This window comes from Mesoplodon mirus (genome assembly GCF_964341445.2).
Source record: "Mesoplodon mirus genome assembly, chromosome: 4".
NCBI classification, from domain to species: Eukaryota; Metazoa; Chordata; class Mammalia; order Artiodactyla; family Ziphiidae; genus Mesoplodon; species Mesoplodon mirus.
The window spans coordinates 176,753,472-176,776,777 of NC_138979.1; the positions used below are offsets into that span (position 1 = coordinate 176,753,472).

At 37.2% G+C, this 23,306-nt stretch overlaps 1 protein-coding gene across 7 annotated transcripts in view; it reads left to right on the top strand.

Annotated features, from left to right (window-relative positions):
* The window catches only part of CPSF2 (cleavage and polyadenylation specific factor 2), a 31,085-nt gene that overhangs the window by 3,889 nt on the left and 3,890 nt on the right, over positions 1–23,306 (top strand). For 5 of the 7 annotated variants that reach the window (XM_082617008.1, XM_082617007.1, XM_082617011.1 and 2 more), the window contains 12 exons: positions 3,959–4,141; positions 5,217–5,376; positions 5,457–5,562; positions 6,811–6,940; positions 8,662–8,777; positions 9,318–9,505; positions 10,193–10,483; positions 17,549–17,649; positions 17,983–18,183; positions 20,040–20,192; positions 20,932–21,157; positions 22,278–22,577. In XM_082617008.1, the coding sequence (XP_082473134.1) occupies positions 3,993–4,141; positions 5,217–5,376; positions 5,457–5,562; positions 6,811–6,940; positions 8,662–8,777; positions 9,318–9,505; positions 10,193–10,483; positions 17,549–17,649; positions 17,983–18,183; positions 20,040–20,192; positions 20,932–21,157; positions 22,278–22,577 (2,121 nt within the window). In that variant the 5' untranslated portion in view covers positions 3,959–3,992. The remainder of the gene's footprint in view (positions 1–3,958; positions 4,142–5,216; positions 5,377–5,456; positions 5,563–6,810; positions 6,941–8,661; positions 8,778–9,317; positions 9,506–10,192; positions 10,484–17,548; positions 17,650–17,982; positions 18,184–20,039; positions 20,193–20,931; positions 21,158–22,277; positions 22,578–23,306) is intronic. The other 2 variants (XM_082617013.1, XM_082617012.1) reach the window with 1 other exon arrangement.

Below are 23,306 nucleotides of genomic sequence, written 5' to 3' on the forward strand. Positions count from 1 at the left end.
TTATAAATATTTTTCATCAAATAGAGAATTAGTATCTTTGTATATCTCATACCTTACAAATAGGAACACACCAAGTCAATGTATTTTTAAAATTAATTAATTAATTAATTAATTTGACTGCGTCAGGTCTTAGTTGGAGCACACAGGATCTTTGTTGTGGTGCGCGGGCGGGCGCAGGCTTCTCTAGTTGCGGTGCACAGGCTCCAGAGCGCACAGGCTTCTCTCTAGTTGTGGCACGTGGGCTCAGTAGTTAGCCACACGCAGGCTTAGTTGCCCCGTGGCATGTGGGATGTTAGTTCCCCGACCAGGGATCGAACCTGCGTTCCTTGCATTGGAAGGCGGATTCTTAACCACTGGAGTACCAGGGAAGTCCCTAAGTCAATATATTTTTAATTTTAACTTCTTTGTTTCAGTAACTATTTGTTAAACAACCACTACGTGTAAGACGTGCTAAAATAGTAAGGATACAAAAATAGATCAAACCTAGTCCTGCATTCAGAGAGCTCTCCCAAGCCAGAGGAAATATATGTAAATAGGTAGCTGTTAATGGTGTGGTAATAGCATTAAGCTCATTTAACACCAGCCATCTTCATTTATTCATTTAAGAAGCATTTACTGACCACCACTATGTGTTAGGCACCGTGGGGTGTTGGAATATAACTATGATCAAAATAGACCAAGTCTCTACTTTCATGGAGTCATGATTCTGGTGTGGAGGTTAAGAGGAGAGAAGGGGATGGACAAAGTGAGTAAGTAAATAAGCAGCAAGTGCAGGTGGGCACTAAGTATTTTGAGGAAAATAGAAGGAAAATACACGTTATAGGATGTAACTGAGGTGGGGATGGACTTTAGGGTGGTCAGAAAATGTTTCTGAGAGAATAAATTTGAGGCAGGGAAAATAATAGCTCAAACTAGTTAGAGATCTTGGTGACAGTGGAGATAGAAGGAAATACTTGAGAAATTATTATACTTGAGAAATACAGCAGAAGTAAAAATGCAGGACTCATTGATGGATTGGATGTGAGCAACAAGTTAAGGAAGGACTCAAGGATGATGCCTTCAGAGGCCAGATGGTCTTAATGCTGTGGGATTGGGTGAGATTGCCTAGAGAGAAAAGAGAAAAGAAAGTCCTGCTGGAAAGCACTGCCTCATTGAGAGGTTGAGGGGAGAAAGAGGTATTAACTAAGGAGAGTGAGGAATGGCCAGTTAGATATAAAGAAAACCAGGCGAGGGTTGACAGAGGAGACGAGGAAGGTGTTTCTGGGAGGATGGAGCCGTTAATTTTGTTGATTACTGCTACGATTTCCAGTAATTTGGGACCACAGAAGTGTCTGTTGGCTTCAGTTATATAGAGGTTTGTCAGTGACCTTGATGAAAGCTCTCGTAGTGATAGGGTAGAGAAAGACGTCAGATTTAGTAGTGTGAATGGGAGGTGAGAAAGTGGAGACACATCTGTGGGCAAATATTCTGAGACATTTTGCTGTGAAAGGGGAGTGTAGAAATGATGAAGCAGTTGCAGGGGATTGGGGAATTAAGAGAGGGTTCTTTTAAGTTGGGAAATTCTAGAGTATCTTTGTATGCTAATAGGAATGGTACCTCAGTGATACGTTGATGATACAGGAGAAGGAGGGGATGACTGAAGAAGTTATCTTTAGAAGAGAAACGAGAGTGGGATTCAGAGCACATACAGGGGATTGGCCTTGGATGAGAGCTGAGCTATTTGTTCCTTACGATAGGAGACACAACAGGATACATGCAGATAGGTTAACAGATACGGTATTTGGAAAATGAGGGGTTACTGTCTGATTACTTTTATTTTATAATTGAGGAATGAGGTGAGATTATCAACAGAGAGTAGGGTGGAGAGAGGGGTGCGTGATACTTGAGCAGAGAAGAGGAGGTGTGGAATGATGTTCTCAGAGATGGAAAGTCAACCTACTAAGAAAAATCAGATTGATAGATTGAGATCTTTGGCCATGAATTTTAAGAGTAAATAGCATAGTTTTGTGATTGTTTTTTTCCCCCCTTCTGGTGACATTGAGCTGCTGGAATAGACAAAGTGAGTGATTGGAGTCAATGAGGGTTGGGATTTTGCCAGGCTCATACAAAGAAGGATTAGAGCAGCAAGATACTTGAGAGTATTTGCAAAACAATCATGATGGATCGCTGACCAATGGTAAGACATGAGTGGAGATAGGAGGGGGTCATGGACAATGAAAAAGTAGTCAGTGGATTAGAGATACCAGTGAGGCTAAAGGATTTTTGCAGTGGGAATTCTAGAGTAAGGAAGGTGGGAGTGAGGGAGGGAGATAGTTGAAGGTGATACTTTGAAAGTGCTGCAGCTTATTGGTCATGATAAGGTCATGGTTGTGACTGTGGTGGTGGGTAGCTAAAGTGAAATGAAGATGATTGGAGTTGAGAAAGTCAAGGAACTAAGAGGTCAGTACTGATGCTACTCAGAGGAAGACTGAGTCAGGAACTAAAGTCCTCAGTGAGTGAGGTCAGATTCATAGATGCCAGCAATAAGGAAGAATAGGAAAGGCTCACAGTGAGCTGGCTGGGCAGCATGACCTTCAATGGGACTGGGGTATTTTGAGGAGGAAAGAGAAGACAGGTTGGAAGCCGCAGTGAGGAGGAAGGAGCACATCCTTCCTACTTTGGAGGTCGGGGAGTACAAGAGGAAAAAAGGCCTCTTGAGAAGCCTGCAGGAGAAACTAGGTTTCTGTGAAGATTTGCAGGTGAGGAGAATGTTCAGAGAAGAGGTTGCGGTTCCAGGTGAGCGCAGTAGTCCCAGAGGGCATACTGAAAGGGTTTCGGAGGGAGGAGAGGTAGTGGGTTGGGTCCAGTCAGATGTACACATCAGTGATTATGGATAACCTAGGAGTCTTGGATGTTTGGCTGTGACCGAGGTGAACAAGGATGGGAGATATGGCAGGATTAGCCCCCTGACAGCCTGTTAAGAAAGGTGGGCAGTTTGCCTTAGTTTGTTGAGATGACCTTGGGCAGATGGCGAGGGATCGTGAAATATGCAGTGACCTCTCTCACTTGCGTAGTTAGCCAGGAAAGGCTAAAGCTAAGGTCTGAAATGTTGCTATGGAGTTGTACTTTGCTAATCAATGTTTTTAAAAACATCTGTTTAATAGCACACAAATTCTAGGTCCTAAATTCCAATACATGTGTTCATGTCGTATCTTCTTGAAATATGTAGTAGGCATCCTGACTATATTCTATCAAGTATGTGTTGAGCACCTACTATGTGTCAGGTTCTCTTTTAGGAATTACAAACATAAGGTGCTACCTCTGTTTTTCAGTTGCTCACATTCCAGCGCAAGAGTTCTTAACATTAAACTCCCTGAAAACTACATGAATTTTTACATGTATATGGGCCTTTTCGTCTTTTTTAAGGACTGGGGGGAGAAGGAAAGGTCCATAGCCCTTTATCAGATTCTCGGCAGGGGGGGTCCCTTTATTTAAGGACCACTGGTCTACTAGTAGAGAAAGACCCATAAACTAATAACTGTAATGCAGTGTAATTACTGCCATCACAGAGCAAAATAAAGGAGGAACAAATTTACCGTGAAGAATAAGTTCACTAATTTAGTATACATTTATTTATTGAGGAACTTAGTAGCCTCCATTCTAGGTAATTTACACATTATTTGAAATCTTCCAACATCCTTTTTATGTATATATTAATACTCATGATTTATAGACTAGGATGCATAAGTGAGGAAAAGTTAATTAACTTGCCCAGAACCACATACGAGTCGATTCAAATACGCGTCTGTCTGATTCCAAAATCTACTACTTTTCATTAAACCACACTGGGGAGCCACCGAAGGACTCTTTGTAAACAGGAGTGTGTAAGATTATGTTTGTACCTTTATGCTTAGCAATGATGGAAATAGGTCTTTAAAGTGACTTTTATGTTTAACTATGTTTTTATTTCTATTGAAAGAACCTTTTGGATTGTTGTTATTGGACCGAAAAAAATGACATCTATTATCAAATTAACTACCCTTTCTGGGGTCCAGGAAGAGTCTGCTCTTTGCTATCTTCTCCAAGTCGATGAGTTTAGATTTTTATTGGACTGTGGCTGGGATGAGCACTTTTCTATGGATATTATAGATTCCCTGAGGAAGTAAGTTACTGTTAATATTTCCACCCTTTTAGTAAATCAACTTCTCTTTTTTATGCTGTTATACCATTTTGATGTTACACAGTATTTGCTTTTTTGCTCTAATTTAGTTGATAGTAAAATATTTAGTTTTACTTATGCCGAAGAGCCAAATACTGACTGTTTTTTTGTGTGTGTAGTTTTGATTGACTCAAGCTGTGTTTATTGAAATTCAGCAAAATATTAAGTTAATTGTTACTTGCCCGATGGAACTCAGTAGAAATTTTGGCACCCTAATTTTAGAAAAAGAGTAAGATTAAGTTTATAAGAATTTGAAGAGAGGTAAAACCTTCCTTGTAAAAGTTCTTCAGTCAAATCACATTAGCTTATTTTCTATTGTCTTTTGATGCAATTCCTGTTATCTTTTGATTCAGTTTGAGAACTGGTGCTTAGAATAAAGACCATGAGATACAAAGGGATACTAATCCATCAAAGAAAAATTTAGTTACGTTAGCAGTATTGTACTAATTATGGAAGGAACCAGGACTTAAACATTTAAAACACTTAGAACTTGTAGCAAAAATTTTTTTTCTTATTTTTTTGTCGATGAGAACATATTATTCATTGACTAATTGAAGTTTTACTATCATGAATATACTGTCAGTCACCATGCTAAAAAGCTGAGACAAAAATCCATAATAAATATGTGGCCTTTTAAATCTCCTTTCCTTAACAATTTCTTAAATTCTAAGCTGAGTTCTTGAACTTACATTAATAGTATTCAAGATAGCCACTTGAAATCAGCCTATGTGTGGTGTCTACTGTTTCCCTTTCTTTTTCCTTTTTTAAAAACATGTGTCTAGACACTATATATTTATGTGCAACTTATACCATAGTTTTGATCTCTATGTAGGACAGGGGTAGTAGTAATTAAAATTCATAGGTAACATAATTTTGGCTCTTAGTTTTTCTCTTTTACCCCAGCATAGTCTTCGATTCAGAGTACTGAAAGGAATCAGAACTGGCACATTAATTTTGAGTACCCTGCCATTCCCCTTGGGAACAAGACCGAGAAATAGTCATTTTGATTGTGTTCCAGGCATGTGCACCAGGTTGATGCAGTTCTGTTATCTCACCCCGATCCCCTCCATCTTGGCGCCCTTCCGTATGCTGTCGGAAAGTTGGGCCTGAACTGTGCCATCTATGCAACCATTCCTGTTTATAAAATGGGGCAGATGTTCATGTATGATCTTTATCAGGTAACTTAAGCAATTTAAAAAAATTTTTTAACACTCCTGCAGTGAGCATTTTTAACCTTTTATTTGTGTTGTTCTTTTAGTCCCGACACAATACGGAAGATTTTACCCTCTTTACACTAGATGATGTGGATGCAGCCTTTGATAAAATACAACAGTTAAAATTCTCTCAGATTGTGAATTTGAAAGGTAAAACATGTTTCCAGTAGTAAATAATTGGACTAATGGGGTTTAAACTACTGAAAAGTACAAGGGGAATTTGTCATAAAAAATTACAGGCACTATTGTCTGAAGAATAAAAAATTAGCATTTTTTCATAGGGAACTGTGAAATTTCCCGAAGTCATTTGAATTTTAAAATATTCCAGACTATATTCTAACAAAATGTAACAGCTCAGGCCTTTTCACATTTCATTTGGGAAACACTTATTTAGTGTTTACTGTATATAGTGCACAAAGGTAAGTGTGGCCAGATTCTCTTCCTAAGAGCTCGCAGTTAAGTTGAGGACAGCAGATCAGATGTAGGTTGAGTAGCTCAGATGACTAAATGTAGTGATTGAAGTGAATGAAGTTCTATGGCAGCACAGAGTAGAACATGCCTGAATTCTAGAATTGAACATTAAAAGAAAATTGTCATTTAATTAGGTTAGGAAGTCATATATTAAGTATACATTTTTCATCTATAGAGAGAATTATATTTTTTTTTTCTTTTTTTTTTTTTCTTTTTGCGGTATGCGGGCCTCTCACTGCTGTGGCCTCCCCCGCCGCGGAGCACAGGCTCCGGACGCGCAGGCCCAGCGGCCATGGCTCACGGGCCCAGCCGCTCCGCGGCATATGGGATCCTCCCAGACCGGGGCACGAACCCGTATCCCCTGCATCGGCAGGCGGACTCTCAACCACTGCGCCACCAGGGAGGCCCAGAGAGAATTATATTAAAACATTTTCATAAATTTGAACCCATAGGTATGAAAAAATGGCACAAAATGGACTCTGAAGATTAGCCAGGAAGTAACAATGGTCTTAACAGTTTTGCTTGTACTTGTTTTCTATACGATACATTCTTTACCATAATGAGATAAGAATTGTCAATTTAGAGGTTAGCGAAGATGGAAACACTTGATAATTATGTGCACAATAGAAATATTAAAATTTATTAGTTCATGCTAAGTTATTAAATAGTAATGGCAATCTCTAGCCTTCTATTTATCAGCACAAATATATGTGCAAGAATATATAATAAAATGACAAGAGTGCCTGCATGAAGGTATGGGGTAGCTGGGGGACAGGCGGGTGAGACTTGCATTTCACTGTATGCCTTTTTACTTTTGAATTTTGTATCATTGCATATGTTACCTATTTAAAAATAGCTAAAAATAAATAAACTTTCTTTAGGGTTGTAAAAAGAAATCTGAGTACTGTCATTATCTTGCTGACATAGGTAAAGGACATGGCTTGTCTATCACACCTCTGCCAGCTGGTCATATGATAGGTGGAACAATATGGAAGATAGTCAAAGATGGAGAAGAAGAAATTGTTTATGCAGTTGACTTCAACCACAAGAGGGAGATGTAGGTATATCAAGACAAAAGCTAATGGAAATGCAATGCGTATTATTTCATTCTTTGGAGGGAAAATTAGAAACAAAGTTATTTTTTTAACTAGAAATCTAGAGCAATTTAAGAACACCAAACAGTGAATGTTTTCCAAGTTATTTGCATTGTAAGGGAAAAAGTTTGATATGAGATAAAAGACATTGTTTTGAAATTTACATGCAAATATCCACTCTATAAAACATATCTCTCTGGAGATGTTGCAAAGGAGATTAATTTTTGTACAACAAATTATATTTTATATATTCTTGACCTGCTATTTAGAGGAACTTTGCAGGTGGGGTTTTTTTGTTTTTTTTGTTTTTGATAAAGTCGTTAATAACATCTAATATAACTATATTTAAAGTCAGACTCCCTTTAAAAGGGGACACAGTAGTTTAATTTTAAAACTTCATTTTGTACTTATAGCATTTCTATAAAATTGTTTTGGCTTCTTTTGTAATTTCTGTACATCAAGTACATAGCTATTCTATATTAGATTACAGTATCCTCAAGATCTTTTGTATCTTATTAAGAAGTATTTAAGACTAATAAGTTGAATTTTAGGCTCTTGTAATCACAGGTTAATGAGGAAAGATGGGTATTTGAGTAAATGGTATTCAAACATTTTGGGAAAAAACTTGGTTTGTGGTTCTTTTTTTTACCGCATAATGAAATAAATTTCAGTTGGATTAGAATTAAATAGAAAATGAAACAGTATTGGTGAGTCTGATCTCTTGATTTGGAAAAGACTTTGTAAGCAGAGAGGCAGTGGACCAAGTTGCAAAGGAAGACTGCTAGATTTGATTACATACAGGTTTAAAATGTCTGAAACAAACTAAATTAAAGACCTATGAACGAGGGAAAATATTTACCTCAAGTTGAGCAAAGACTTATTTATAAGACCAGGTATTAATCAATCAAAAAGATACCAGTTGCAAAATGGACAAAAGTTATAAAGTCAAAAAAGAAAAAATTTAAATGATAATGATTTTTTAAATTAAATACTGTTAAAATTGTTTTTAAATGGTAGTATTCTTCTGGGAAATATTTAGTGAGTTGGTCATTCTTTCTGGTTGACCCTTTCTGGAAAAGGGAGAGCTTTCTGAAAAAGGTTAAACCTTTCTGGAAAGCCATTTAGCAATATCATATATTCTAGTAAATACATTTCTAGGAATGTGTCCTAAAGAAACAACTAGAAATGCAATTGAAGGTTTTTGCAAAAGTTTTCTTTGACAGATTATTTATAATGGCAAAAAAAGTAAACTAAATATCAATAAAGGGAAATGACCAAATAAATATTGTACAAACACAGCAGAAAGCTTTTATAATTATTAAAAATCAGATTTAGAAAATGATTTTAATGTCATGGGAGAAAACTAGGATATAGAACTGAGTATATAATCATATACATGGGATATCACCTTTGTAAAACACATATACCTATATACGCATAGAAAAATTTATGTACTTAGAAGATATACCCCAAAATATTATATCGATTATCTTTTGAGTGATGGTACTCTGGAAGAGCTTAATTTTCTTTTTTTGAATTTACCAGGTTTTCATATCAAGGAACATGTATACTTTTATAGTTAGAAAGGGAAAAAACCTTATAAAAGAAGTTATTTTTTAGGTAAGAAGAGCTATTGTTTATTTGAAATGATGTAAAGTATTCCTCTTCCTCAACTTTGTTATAGCCACTTAAATGGATGTTCCCTGGAAATGCTAAGCAGACCCTCTCTACTTATCACAGATTCGTTTAATGCTACGTATGTGCAGCCCAGGAGAAAACAAAGAGACGAGCAACTTCTGAGTATGTATTGCATACTGTCCTTTGTACAGAGCTGTGGAAGTGCATGGTAGTATGAATTACTGTTTATTCTGTTCTGTTTGACATTTTTCTTGTCATGTGAGATTGGCTAACTCTAGTATTTTTGAAAAAATATTATGTGACCATATCAGTATTTTTACAGAAAGATGCTTTAATTGGTTTGAATTTAACTAATCTAAACTATAAATGTGTGTGTATAAATATGGGAATTATGTTTTATAATGAAGTTCATTGAGGTAGGCAGGTAAGACCAGAGTGACCTGGAAACCCAAGGCTGATTGCATTTGCCCTATTCACCCAATTTTCCCAGTATACTATACAAATGTCATTTTCTATGTGTACTGTGGGTGAAAGGGTTGGAAACCACCAATTTATAATTTTTCAATGGAAAAAAAAATTGAGAGTTAATGGCATTCTTATAAACTATAGTCTTTATAGTAAAAACATGGAGATAAAGTTATCTTTAATTTTATAGCAAAGTATTGTTATGTTCTATAAGGATTTTACATTCTTGTTTTCTAGCAAATGTCCTGGAAACACTTCGAGGTGATGGAAATGTGTTAATAGCAGTGGACACTGCAGGCAGAGTTTTGGAACTTGCTCAACTCCTTGATCAAATCTGGAGAACTAAAGATGCAGGATTGGGTGTTTACTCATTGGCACTCCTAAATAATGTCAGTTATAATGTGGTGGAGTTTTCTAAGTCCCAGGTTTGTTTTCATGTTATCATTTGTAATAAAGGTGTTTGCTACAGAGATTGGGCTTATGGAAAACAATGTGTTAATTGCTCTTTGGATTTTCTTTTTCTCTTGGGGTTGATGATAATAATGTTGGTAATGATGATGATGATGATAAAAACTAAAAATCAACCACTTACTGTTCTGTACACTTTGTGTATTATTTTCATTTAATCCTTATATATCCTATGAAGTAGGTTCTGTTTTTGTCCCCATTTTACAGATTGGGCAACTTGGTTCTCTAATGCTTAGTATCACAATCTGTAAAATGACGGCAAAAATAGAACCTACTTCATAGGATATAATTGTTAGAATCTGTTTTTCACTTCCTTTTGGATAAGCTCTTTCTCTTGAAGTAGCAATGTCTGGGGTAAGATATTTATTTAGAACTTATATACCGCCTTCTGAATAGGATTTAAGGTGACTTATAACTGAAACATAATGCAAAATTAGATTTCTAGGGATGAACAGTGGTCTGGGAAGATCTGATGGGGAATAGAAACAGACAAGCTGCTTATTAACATGGTACAAATATAAGCAACCATTGGTGGAAAAAAGACTTTAAACAAGATGGAACTTGAACTCTTTGACTATTGTAAGATACACTGAGGTTATAATACAGTATTTTCTAATTATTGTCACCTTTTCCCTCCATATTAGGTAGAATGGATGAGTGATAAATTGATGAGATGTTTTGAAGACAAAAGAAATAATCCATTTCAGTTTCGTCATCTCTCTCTATGTCATGGTCTTTCTGACTTGGCTCGAGTACCTAGCCCTAAAGTGGTACTTGCCAGCCAGCCCGACCTGGAATGTGGATTTTCAAGAGATCTCTTTATTCAGTGGTGCCAGGACCCTAAAAACTCGATCATTCTAACTTACAGAACTACTCCTGGGACTTTAGCACGTTTCCTAATTGATAATCCTTCTGAAAAAATTACAGAAATAGAGGTAAGTGCTTGTATGTGAACTTTATCTTTTTTCTCTTTTGGCTGCACTGTGTGGCGTGTGAAATCTTAGTTCCCTGACCAGGGATTGAACCCATGCCCCTTGCAGTGGAAGCACGGAGTCTTAACCACTGGACTGCCATGGAAGTCCATGAACCTTATCTTAAAATTGTTTGGGGGGTACATTATACAAGATGTTTATAACAGTGACCCAAAATAAAACTTGAAGTTGTTTCAGGATTTTTATCTAACAGTAGAGAGGCTTTAATAGCACACATTTCAGAGCTCCTTAATTGGAAACTCTCAGTATTGAACCCTTCCATGGTATCCTCTGGAACCATACCCAGAGAGTATACATATGTGCTGTATTCTTATTCACTCTTTGAAAAATTCCTTTCACATCCTTCCTGTAATTGAAATCTGGCTATTTCCTAATGATTTCTTTTTCCTGTAGCCTTCTCTTTCATGCTTCGTGTACTTTGGGTGGGGTAGGTATCCTTGTTCTGCGTTGCAGCTTTCAAGCCATTCTCTTCCCTCTGTAGTTCATGCCATCAGCCTTGAAAATACACTGACCCCTCCTTGTTTCAGACACTGATCTCTTGGTCATTCTCTGTTGTTCATCGGTGACTTTAGACCCTGGTTCACAGTCTTCCAGTCTGCTCATACTCAGGACTCTATTCTTGATGACCTTAGCATCCATATATATGATTTATCCAGTTTCTTGGCCCTCTCAGTTCCTTGACACCTTATTTCTTAATGATCCTTTCCTCCACTCCACCTCAGCCATCCCTTCCCATAATCATGCTGTCCACTCCCATGGTCATACCTTTAACCTCGTTATGATCTCCAGATCTCTCCTTCAAGCATCCCACTCTGGTCTCATAGCTGACTTTCTCTAGTACTCTCACGCCAACAGTTCTTTGGTCCCATTGGGACTTTCAGTTCATGAACCTCATCACTTCTGCTAATCATCATTGTTCCATCTTCTGGCTGTGTTGGGTCTTCATTGCTGCACACAGGCTTTCTCTAGTTGCAGTGAGCGGGGGCTACTCTTCGTTGCGGTGCGTGGGCTTCTCATTGCAGTGGCTTCTCTCTTGCGGGGCACGGGCTCTAGGCGCGCGGGCTTCAGCAGTTGTGGCGTGTGGGCTCAGTAGTTGTGGTTCACGGGCTCTAGAGCGCAGGCTTGGTAGTTGTGGCACGCCGGCATGGTTGCTCTGCGGCATGTGGGATCCTCCCAGACCAGGGCTCGAACCCGTGTCCTGTGCATTGGCAGGCGGACTCCCAACCACTGCGCCACCAGGGAATCCCCATATGTCTAGGGTTCTTTGCCCTCTCACCTTGTTAGGGGTATTTCTTCTGTAGTTATTCTTTTTCTCTCCATTATCTATCACCTTTTCCCTCTACTTGGTGACATCCAAAATAAGTTTTACTATTTCTCCTCTATTCCCAAACTCGTTCTTCTCTGAGTCTTCCTCATGTCATGGACTAGCAGTGCTTTCCACGTATTTAGTCAAGCCCCAAATACAGAAATTTAAAAAATGTTCATTGAAGTGTAATATATACTGAAAAGTTTGCATATTGTAAGTGTACAGCGTGATGAATTTTCACAAATTGAACACACCTGTCTAGCTTATACCCAGACCAAGAAACAGACTATTACCAGTACCCCAGATGCCCCCTTTCTGATCCTCCCTATCCTTCCAAGGGTAACCACTATCCAGGCTTCTAATGCGCAGATTATTAAAATTTATTTTCAGTTCTTTACTTTTCTCTCACTACCCATATCCAATCCAGCAGCAAGTCCTATTGACTCAACCTCCAGATATATCCTAAATCTGTCTACTTTTCTCCATCTCCACTCCCAATCATCCTAGCCCATGCTAAGTGGTGTTGCCTGGACTGTGCAGTGGTTTTCTAATTGGTTTTGCTGTTTTTACTTTTATACTCCCTTAATCCTTTCTTCTCATAGCAGCCAAAGACATATCTTTCCCTTTCACTCTGTCTCTCATTTTATTGTGGTAAAGCCACATAACATTAAATCTACCATCTGAACCATTTTTAAGGGTCCAGCACAGCAGTGTTAACTACATGAACATTGGTGTACAATAGATCTCTAGAACTTTTCATCTTGCAAAAAGTTCTATACCCATTGAACAACTCCTAAAGGCATCTTTTAAAAATTCATCATTTCATATCATTCCCTTGCTTAAACCCTCAGGTAGCTTCCTTCTACTCTTTGAATAAAATTCACACTCCTTACCTGGGCTTTCAAGATCCCACTGATCTGATCTCCACCCACTTTTCTGACCATATCTCATTCTATTTTCTTTATGCTCTACACTGCTTCACTGCATCAGGGTCTCCTACCTCTGATGTTCCTTCCCAGCTTTGCACTTGGTCACTCCTTGTCATTCAAGTCTCAGTTTAAAGGTCACCTCCTCAGGTAGGGCTTCTCTGACTACCAGCCTACTACTCAGTTAGTTGCCAACCCATCACATTACTTTATTTTTCCTAGCTCCCATTACTATCTGATATTTTCCTTTGTTTGTTGTCTTCCTTTTCCTACTGCCAACTAGAATACAAGTTCCATGAGAAAGGGATCTTGTTTTTTTATATCCCTAGCACCCAGAACAGTGCTTGGTACATTGACGGTCCTCAATAAATGTGTTGGTTGAATTCATGAATGACCAAATAGGTGAATAGGCAATAAGCCAGATTTCTTATCATGTTAGATAAGAGTTTACTATGTATGGTATTTTTTCATCTACATTTATCACTCTAGAGTCAAATCTTACTCATTTAAGAAGAGCAAAAACAGTAAATGAATAAGGATTAATGAATTGGAGTAAATTTGATTAGGAAAAAGGAATTACTTGGAGGTAATACAGTGAAGGACTAGGGGGAAAAACATCTTAGGGTTGATTATTCTAGAAATGTGTTTCTGAATATAGCCATTAACTTAAGATACCTTCAATGAAAAATAAGATGGAGAGTAAAATTTATTATAGCAACAGGCATAAACTAAATCATGAGGTAAATGTTCTGTCAAAGTTTATTTGTGGTTAAGGTAGAGATCTGTGTAAATTGCTGAGAGTGTGTACTACAGGAAAATAATGACACTTTTCTAAATTGAACTTATTTCCAAGTAAGCAAATGTGGGATGCCAGGTGTAACATGTAAATCACTCTTTCATCCTATATAGTAGAAACACTTGATTTTGGTTTAATTTTGTTGTTGTTGCTTTTTATTTTAAAATAATTTCAACATTAACAGAAAAGTTATAAAAAATAGCATACCCAGATTTCCCAATTGTCAGCATTTTACTGGATTTGCCTTATGACTTCTTTTTATACATATAGACACAATATTAGATATTTTTTTGTAAGTAAGCTGCAGATATTCCATCATTACCTCTAAACACAGCAGTGTGTATTACCTAGAAACAAGGACTCTCCTGCAAAACTGTTGTATAATACATCCATTGAAATAAGGAAATAAGCACCGATATGATACTACCATTTCATCCACTGACTCCGCTTGACTTTTGGAGAATGCTCCAACAATGTCCTTTATAATTACCGTTTCCTTTTTTTTTTTTTTTTTTTTTTTTTTTTTTTTTTTGCGGTACGCGGGCCTCTCACTGTCGCGGCCTCTCCCGTTGCGGAGCACAGGCTCCAGACGCGCAGGCTCAGCGGCCATGGGTCACGGGCCCAGCTGCTCTGCGGCATGTGGGATCTTCCCGGACCGGGGCACGACCCCGTGTCCCCTGCATCGGCAGGCGGACACTCAACCACTGTGCCACCAGGGAAGCCCAACCCTTTCCTTTTTTGTCCGGAATCCCATCCAGAATTACACATTGCATTTAGTTGTCATGACTTGACATTTTTGAAGCATATATGTTCTAGATTTTTTTTTCTGTTCACATACAAATATCTATGTGATTTTTTTAAAAAAAGAAATGGGGCCAAATTATCCACATATTTTTGAACAGTGAAAGTAGATACAGATTTACTTTATTTAATACTTGGTATTAATAATCTTTCAAATGTTTTTGAATAAGTGAATGAATTCTTTTTAATAATTCTTTAGTAATACATTATGTGTACGTACTTTGATTATTTAATCCAGTGTTTCCCAAAAGTATGGTGTAAGGACCCCTGGGGACTACCTGAGATACTTTTATGGAGTCCACAGACTGTTTTTCATGATAATATTAAGATGTTACTTGCCTTTTACTGTGTCTGCATTTATATTGATGAGTGAAAGCAATGGTGGGTAAAGTGCTGGTGCCTTAGCATAAATCAGGGCAGTGGCAGCAAACTGTATCAATCACTGCATTTTTCATCACCACACACTTGTAGTTCAAAAAAGTCAGTTTCACTTAAGAATGTCCTTGATGAAGCAGTAAACGTTATTAACTTAATTAAATCCTTTTAGTAAAATTTTTTTTAATAATCTGAGTGCCAAGATGCGAAATATACAAAAGCATTTGTGTTGCATACTGAAATATGATGTTTGTCCTGAAGAAAACCACTTGTGTAATTGTTTGAGTTGTTGAGTTAAACTAGCCACTTTTTTTTTCCTGAAACACTGGTTTTACTTGAAGTAATGACATAGTTATTCAGACTTGGCTATTTGGCAAATATTTTCCCAAAAATAAATAATTGAGCTTGTGGATCTAAGGAAAACAATTGACAGCATTTCTTGCCTCAATCTGATAAAGTTGAAACTTTCAAGTGAAAATTAGAATTTTGGAAAACTTCCGCCCGTCGCTGTGAGACTGACAACTTAAAAGACTTTTCTGATGAGATTGGTGGTGATATTTGCAAATGTAATTTTAAAAAATATTGTCAATATTTGTAAGATCTGTGTAACTTAGTGAACTAGTATTTTCCAAATAACTAATGCATGAAGTTGCAAAATAATGTACAAATAAAAGATCCAGTCAAAGTGTAAGATAAATCAGTAAATTTTAGTAACAGAGTACAAAAGTTATCGGTATGGTTACAGATTCCACATTACAACTAACCTTTAAGAAACTACCACTTTCTGAGTTTTAATGTAATATCAAAGAAGAATATTCATGAAAAGGCTATTTAAAAATTTTTTCCAACTATTCATCTTTGTGAGGCTGGATTTTCTTCATATACTTTTTTTTTTTTTTTTTATAAAGGACTGTTATTATTTCCAGTTTTTATTTTTATTTTTATTTTTATTTTTTTTAATTTTTTTTTTAAACCCACATTTGTTTATTTATTTATTTTTGGCTATGTTGGTTCTTCACTTCTGTGCGAGGGCTTTCTCTAGTTGTGGCAAGCGGGGGGTCACTCTTCATCGCGGTGCGCGAGCCTCTCACTATCGAGGCCTCTTTTGTTGCTGGAGCACAGGCTCCAGATGCGCAGGCCCAGCAGCTGTGGCTCACGGGCCCAGTTGTTCCGCGGCATGTGGGATCTTCCCAGACCAGGGCTCGAACCCGTGTCCCCTGCATTAGCAGGCAGATTCTCAACCACTGCGCCACCAGGGAAGCCCTCTTCATATACTTTAACCAAAACAATATATTGCAAGAGATTGAATGCAGAAGCAGATGTGAGAATCCAGCTGTCTTCTATTGAGCTAGATATTAAAGAGACTTGCAGAAATGTAAAATAATGCCATACATCTTACTAATTTTTTTTGCTTTGGAAAATATAATTATCTTTTGTAAAAAATGATGTTAATGTTAACATGTAATGAATGGTTTTATTACTTTTTAATGAAAAGATAAATATTTTTTAAATCTGTTTTAATTTCTGATATGGTGAATATTAATAAATATAACCCACAAAACCCAAAAATTCTTTGAGGTTCTCAGTAATTTTTTTTAACACTTTTTAAAAATTATTATTTATTTATTTATTTTTGGCTGTGTTGGGTCTTCGTTTCTGTACAACGGCTTTCTGTACTTGCGGCAGGCGGGGGCCACTCTTCATCGCGGTGCGCGGGCCTCTCACTATCGCGGCCTCTCTTGTTGTGGAGCACAGACTCCAGACGCGCAGGCTCAGTAGTTGTGGCTCACGGGCCTAGTTGCTCCGCGGCATGTGGGATCTTCCCGGACCAGGGCTTGAACCCGTGTCCCCTGCATTGGCAGGCAGATTCTCAACCACTGCGCCACCAGGGAAGCCCTCAGTAATTTTTAAGAGTCTAAAAGAGATCAAAAAGTTTGGGAACTACTGATTTAATCATTCCATGTTGATGGATTTTAAAGTTATGTCCAGTTTTTTACTATTACAAACATTGCTGCCATGTACTTTTTTTCTTCATGTTTGTGTGATCATTTCAGTAGGATAAATTCCTAGAAGTAGAAATGCTGTGTTAAACGACAAGCACATTTTTAGTTTTAGATGTTGACAGACTGCCTTCTATCATAGTTGCACTAATTTTCCCAGAGCGGATGAAAGTACCCTTTCCCCATTAGTAATTAGCATTGCCAATTTCATAAATTAAAAGATGGTATTACATTTAAAAATTTTTCATAAATCATTAGTAAAGTTATATATCTTTTTTTGGCTATTAGTTATTTTTCTTATTTTATAAATTGCTTGTATATCATTTTGTCCTTTTTTGATCTTTTTCTTAACTGATTTGGAAGAGCTCCTAGGACAGAGTAGCTTCTGACAGTCAAATAGTGCTGCAAATAATTTTCTCAGTTTCTTTAAATTTCTTGAGATTTAAAATGTCAGAATTTTTTTTTTCCCTGTCACCATATTTATTCACGTTTTCTTTTGGGTTTTATATCATGTGTAGGTCTCACCTATACCAAATTATAAAAATACTTCTCTGTATTTTCTTTGCCTGATTGGTGATTTTTAGCCAGTTTGATTTAAAGTAAACCCATCCTGGCAATGTGACAGCTCAATTTTAGTACTAATCTAAATAGGATCTGTAATTGCACATAATGGAAACTTAAATAATTTCAGAGGAAAATTTAGTTTAAAGATGATGAATCAATTTAGAGATGTGACGTATCTCACACCCCACTGCCTTAACCCCGTAATATTGATATTTCCTTTCATCTGCTCTTTTTCTGTAGTTGAGGAAACGTGTGAAACTTGAAGGGAAAGAACTTGAAGAATACTTGGAAAAAGAGAAACTAAAGAAAGAAGCTGCTAAAAAACTTGAACAGTCAAAAGAGTAAGTTGTTTTCAGACAGATTAGAAGTTTATGTAAATAATTTGATAGCTTATTTCTAGACAAAAACGTTTAATTGAAAATATTTAAATTTTCTTTTGACTTTATTACGTTTATTACATCTTTCCAGTGGTGCTAGAATACTAAATCCTTTCAGTGCTAATGTTAATATGTATTTATTAACTGGCAGTTAATGCTATATTTCACAAAATATCAATCCAATAATATTATCGGTATCACTGAATTAATAGTGAATGTTAATTTATTAATAATTTTATAAAAATTAAAAGTCTTTTGGGGACTTTATGACCTTTATCTTTTCCCAAACTCCCTTAGGGCAGACATAGATTCCAGTGATGAGAGTGATGTTGAGGAAGATATTGACCAGCCATCAGCTCATAAGACTAAGCATGACCTGATGATGAAAGGTGAAGGTAGTCGTAAAGGAAGTTTCTTCAAACAGGCTAAAAAGTCTTATCCTATGTTTCCTGCCCCAGAAGAAAGAATTAAATGGGATGAATATGGAGAAATTATCAAGTATGTGAGCAAAACAAGTTTTTCTTTCTTACAGATTGGAGGTAGTAACTGTATTGTCATTTTAGCTCAAAGAATTTGGTCTTTCTGGTCATCATGTACTTAGTTTCTGAGTATCTCAGCTTGTAGTTTGAAATGTAAAAATAGAAAGGTTGAGGAACATATAGAGAGTTAATAATAAAGGAAAACTGGTAGTTTTATTACTTAGGTATGTGAAATGTTTAAAACAATGATCAAGACTCTTTCACGCCCTCCCCACTTAAAAAGAGGTAAAGGATGTGCATTGGAGAAAGACGTATGGTAGGAAGAATTTTGATGGCTAAGGTTATGTTAAGTTTGGGAAATGGGTTATGTCTCAAGTAGTGTTGCACACATGTTTTAGTTACAAGAGGAATAGGAGATAGTGTGAGTGGAACCATAGAAAATCTACCAAATCTATACCCACTATTAGAAAAACAACTGAAATCACACATTCTAACCACACTACTATCCTGAATAAAGATCAGTAAATGTCAACTGCCTTTTAGCATAACACACGCTGTCTTTCACAATTTGGTTTCTCCCTACTTTTCTATTATATTTCTCTATATTTCTCTTACAGCAGTGTGTGTTCTCCACTCTGGTGGTTCCAGCCTTCTCTCAGTTTCCCCCTGCTCAGCTTTTTCATGTCATGCCTTTACCCATGTTCTTCCTTCAGCCTGGTTCTACCTTCCCATCCCAAGCTTTCAGGCTGCTGAATCTGACCTCACAAACCACTGGAAAACTTCCCTGTCTCTCCCTTGCCACCGCAACACAGTTAGTTCCCTCTCTTTTACTTTCTTTGTAAATATCTTGAGCATATGGTCTTAGGTCATCCTTGAATTTAATTAGGAAAATTCTACGGTTTACTTGGCCCTCTAAAATAGTAGGGAGAAAAACTAACAATCTAAACCGTATTGGTGAGTTTGCTTACCATTTCCCTTAATTAATGGCCAATCTGTTTATCAGATGGACAGTGCTCTTTAGCTTCAGTTTTCTTATCTGGAAAATGGGGGCAAGAATACGATGAGGTTAGGCTTTTTAAGGCACTTAGCATAGGACCTGACTCATAGCAAATGCACTTTGAGTGGTGGCTGCTACAGTTGTTTAGATGGGTGACAGTTGGAGATATTGGGCTCCTGCAGCACTCTAGCTGTTGGGTGACAGAGGCCTGGATTCTCAGGAGTGTGAGGGGAGGTGGGGGTAGGGCAAGAGAAATACAGAGATTAGAGAGAACATTAAAAAAAAGTTTGCTCTTTAATTTTAACGTACAACTCTCTCGGATATTGGAAAACAGTTGTGCCAGTAGTTTGTTGAAATAAAGATGAAGGCTTTTGAGGGAGCTAACGATTTTGTGTCTCAGGTTTCTCTGTAATGTGCAAAAATGGAGAGTCATCTGCTTTCCTCGGGCAGGGAAGGAATAATGTGGGTGTCTTAAGGAAACCAAAGGAGATCTGAGATTTACAAGGACTGGAAATTGACAAGAGAAACCACAGACATTGAGAAAAAGAATTACTGAAACAAATGCAGGGTCAGGTTGCAAGAATACTTACGATAGCCACTAAGGTCTTCTAATGACGTGTCTAGGTAGGGCCTTTTCACTCACCCACGTGGTGTGTTTTAAAGTGTACTCCTTGATGGTCATGAAGAACATAATATATGCAGTCATCTGATAATTGATATTGTGAAGTTGCACTGACTTTGGATCAAAGTCATTTGAATGACTTTGAATCTTGATGTATGTGAGGAGTCTAAAAATTATGCCATCTACTAATTAGTTGTATGTATTAAATAATATCGGCTTGCTTGTTGCTACTTCTAATTAGAGACTTTTTATTTAGACCAGAGGATTTCTTAGTGCCAGAACTTCAAGCTACTGAAGAAGAAAAAAGCAAATTAGAGTCTGGCCTGACAAATGGAGATGAACCCATGGATCAGGATTTATCTGATGTTCCTACCAAGTGTATTTCTACAACAGAATCTATAGAAATAAAGTAAGTGCTCTTGTTGCATTTTGAGCATAGATTACGAGGTAAAATTTCAAGCGCTTGAATCACATAATTTACATTGTTTCAAAAGTGAGATTTCTGAATATCCTCTAGTAAGTTTGTGCCTTTAAAATTTAATTTTTTTCTTCTTGTGAAGTATGGTGTTTTTTTCCCTTCATTAATGATATTTGAATGCCAAAATGAATTGGTGGTGAGGAGGGGGTTAAACTTTAAATTGTACATGTATGTGAAAAAACACTCTTTCTGGTCTTTCTAGTAAGTCTAGTAGCAGGTGAGCTTGTATAATTCCAAGTTTAATTTTTCTAAACGCTTGTTTAATAAAATAAACTCCTTGACTCAAACATTTCTGCGAGTGCATTAACATCTTAAAAATAGCAGTGTCTTAAAAATACCACTGTGTCTTAAAAATAACCACTGTGCCTTAAAAAATTGTGACCCTTTTTTCCCCTATTTAGTGCAGTTAACACCAGTAAATGGTCATTTTGGAATATATTTTTTAAAGTTATCAGAGCAAAGTGGCTTTTTGTCTAGTGGTATCATCTAGTATACATTCTTGGGTATGGCTAAGAGCTCAATAATACATACTAACAATATAACATGTGTATTCCTCAAATCCTCATTCTATATATTGATACATTTCTTTCCTGATGATAAAAGCCATTAAAAACCTAATTTTAGGATTAACTTACCAGAAAAGTAAGCTTGAATAATCATCTAATTACAGAGCCAGGGTTACTTACATAGACTATGAAGGACGCTCTGATGGGGATTCCATTAAAAAAATCATCAATCAGATGAAACCACGACAGTTGATCATTGTCCATGGACCACCAGAGGCCAGTCAGGATCTTGCAGAGTGCTGCCGTGGGTTTGGTGGGAAAGATATTAAAGTGTACATGCCAAAGCTACATGAAACAGTCGATGCCACTAGTGAAACTCATATCTACCAGGTAAGTATGCTGGCATTTGAGCCACATAGAAATAAGTACTTTTTGTTGCAGATTAGGACAGATAGATTAGGAATACAGTGGTGAGTGAAACAAATGTGGTCCCTTGTCCTAGGAGATTTTATAGTCTGTGGGGCTTGTAACAAGGAAATAGCATTTATCATACTGTTATACCTCTGATAGAGGAAGTACAGGATGCTATGAGAGTATAAAGAGGGAGATTCCAACCCAAATTTGGGAGGTTTAGAAACAATTTCCCAGAGGAAGGGATAACTAGGCTGAATCCCGACGGCTATTTAGATGGGTTGCCAGGGTGGTATATAGAGTGGTAAAGAGAGGGAGAAAAAGTGTTCCAGGCAGAGGGAACAACATTTGTGAAAGTATAGAGGTGAGGGGAGTGGGGAGTGTTTAGGAATTCAGAAGTTTTCTAAAAATTCACAAATGTTAAGGTTCTATTCCTAATTGAAAAAAATGGAGACAGGTATAGAAAATAGGAATGGCACAGAGGAGGGCTTGATTAACTCATATCTGGTAGTGGGTGATGGTATCAGGTAAGGCAAGCGTGATGTCTATATTTGTTTGGAAAAAATGGATTGGAATTCACCAGGCAGCAGCGTCATTCTGGGCAGAACAAGAGGAAGCAGCGTTCCAGGAATATGGAGGTGTGAAACTGCGTGGTATATTGAGGAAACCCTAAGCCATTCAGCACTCCTGAAGTAGCATCAGGTCCTAGGGGATGAGACTGATCAGTGGTTCTCCACCCCGGCTACACATCTGGAGAGCTTTGGGGGAGTCAAGGGGCTCAATGTTCTGGCCTTAGTCTCACCAGTTATATTAGAATCACTGGAGGTGGGACCCTGGCATTAATGTTAAAAAAAAAAACAAACTTTCCGTGTGGTCCCAATGTACAGTCAAGGTTAAGAACCTTAAGAAAGTAGACAGGGGCCCTATGATTTTACAGGCCATTAGGTCATTACCAGTGACAGTGAAGATCAGATGGATGAAAGATTTTCAAATTTTAATACACAGTACTAGAGTTAGAAAATGATAATAGATCATATTTAATTGTTAAGTTATACCCTTTGGGCTTTATTTCTCTCCCTTCCCTTTGCATCATATCTAGGTGAGATTAAAAGATTCACTTGTCAGCTCCCTTCAGTTTTGTAAGGCAAAAGATGCTGAATTAGCTTGGATAGATGGTGTCTTAGACATGAGAGTTTCCAAAGTGGACACAGGAGTTATTTTAGAAGAAGGAGAACTAAAGGATGACGGAGAAGACTCAGAAATGCAAGTGGACGCTCCTTCAGATTCTAGCGTTATAGCACAGCAGAAGGCCATGAAAAGTCTGTTTGGAGATGATGAGAAAGAAACAGGTGAAGAAAGTGAGATCATTCCTACTTTGGAACCCTTACCACCTCATGAGGTAAAAAGCATGTGCTGCTTCTCTCCTTTAATTTGTCATCCTTTGAGTGTTTTTTTTAAATGTTTTTAACCATTTAAAATATGTCATATATAGGCTCATTTTGGAGTTTTAAAAAAATTACTCAAGATATGTCTCAGTGTGCGTGCGTATGTCCTCTATGGCTGGAGAATGATGACGATTGTAAGGAAACCTTTAGCAGATCTTCTTATAAGATACATAATTGTTTCATGATTTGTTTTTCAGTATAGATTTTTAAATATTAACTTTGATGATTGTGAGGGTCATCTACCTGCTTCCGGTCAGGAGATTTATAATTCTCTAAGAATGTCATACTCTCGTACTCCATTTTTGTGTGTTATTGATTCAACTTAGCCACTTTTGGTTTTGATACAGTTAGAAATCATTTATTTCCTATAGGTATAGTTTTAGTCTAGTATTTTATTTACATGTTCTCAAGAGAGAGCTAGTTAACTGGCAGAGCTTTCAGGTAATTAACTTCCAGCAATATCAAAACTATATTATGAGAGTCTGACATGACTGTCAAGTGATGTCTTTGGCCCTTCTGTGCAATAAAGAATGGAGAGACGGCCTCTGTCATTGGATTCCCTTCAAGTACAACAAAATTTTGGGGAGGAATTAGGAACTTTCTTCTCTCTGTGCTAAAGCTGGCACTCTTCAAAGCAACTTCAACGCGTATGTCCTCTGGCTAGAGAATATATTCAAAGCAGC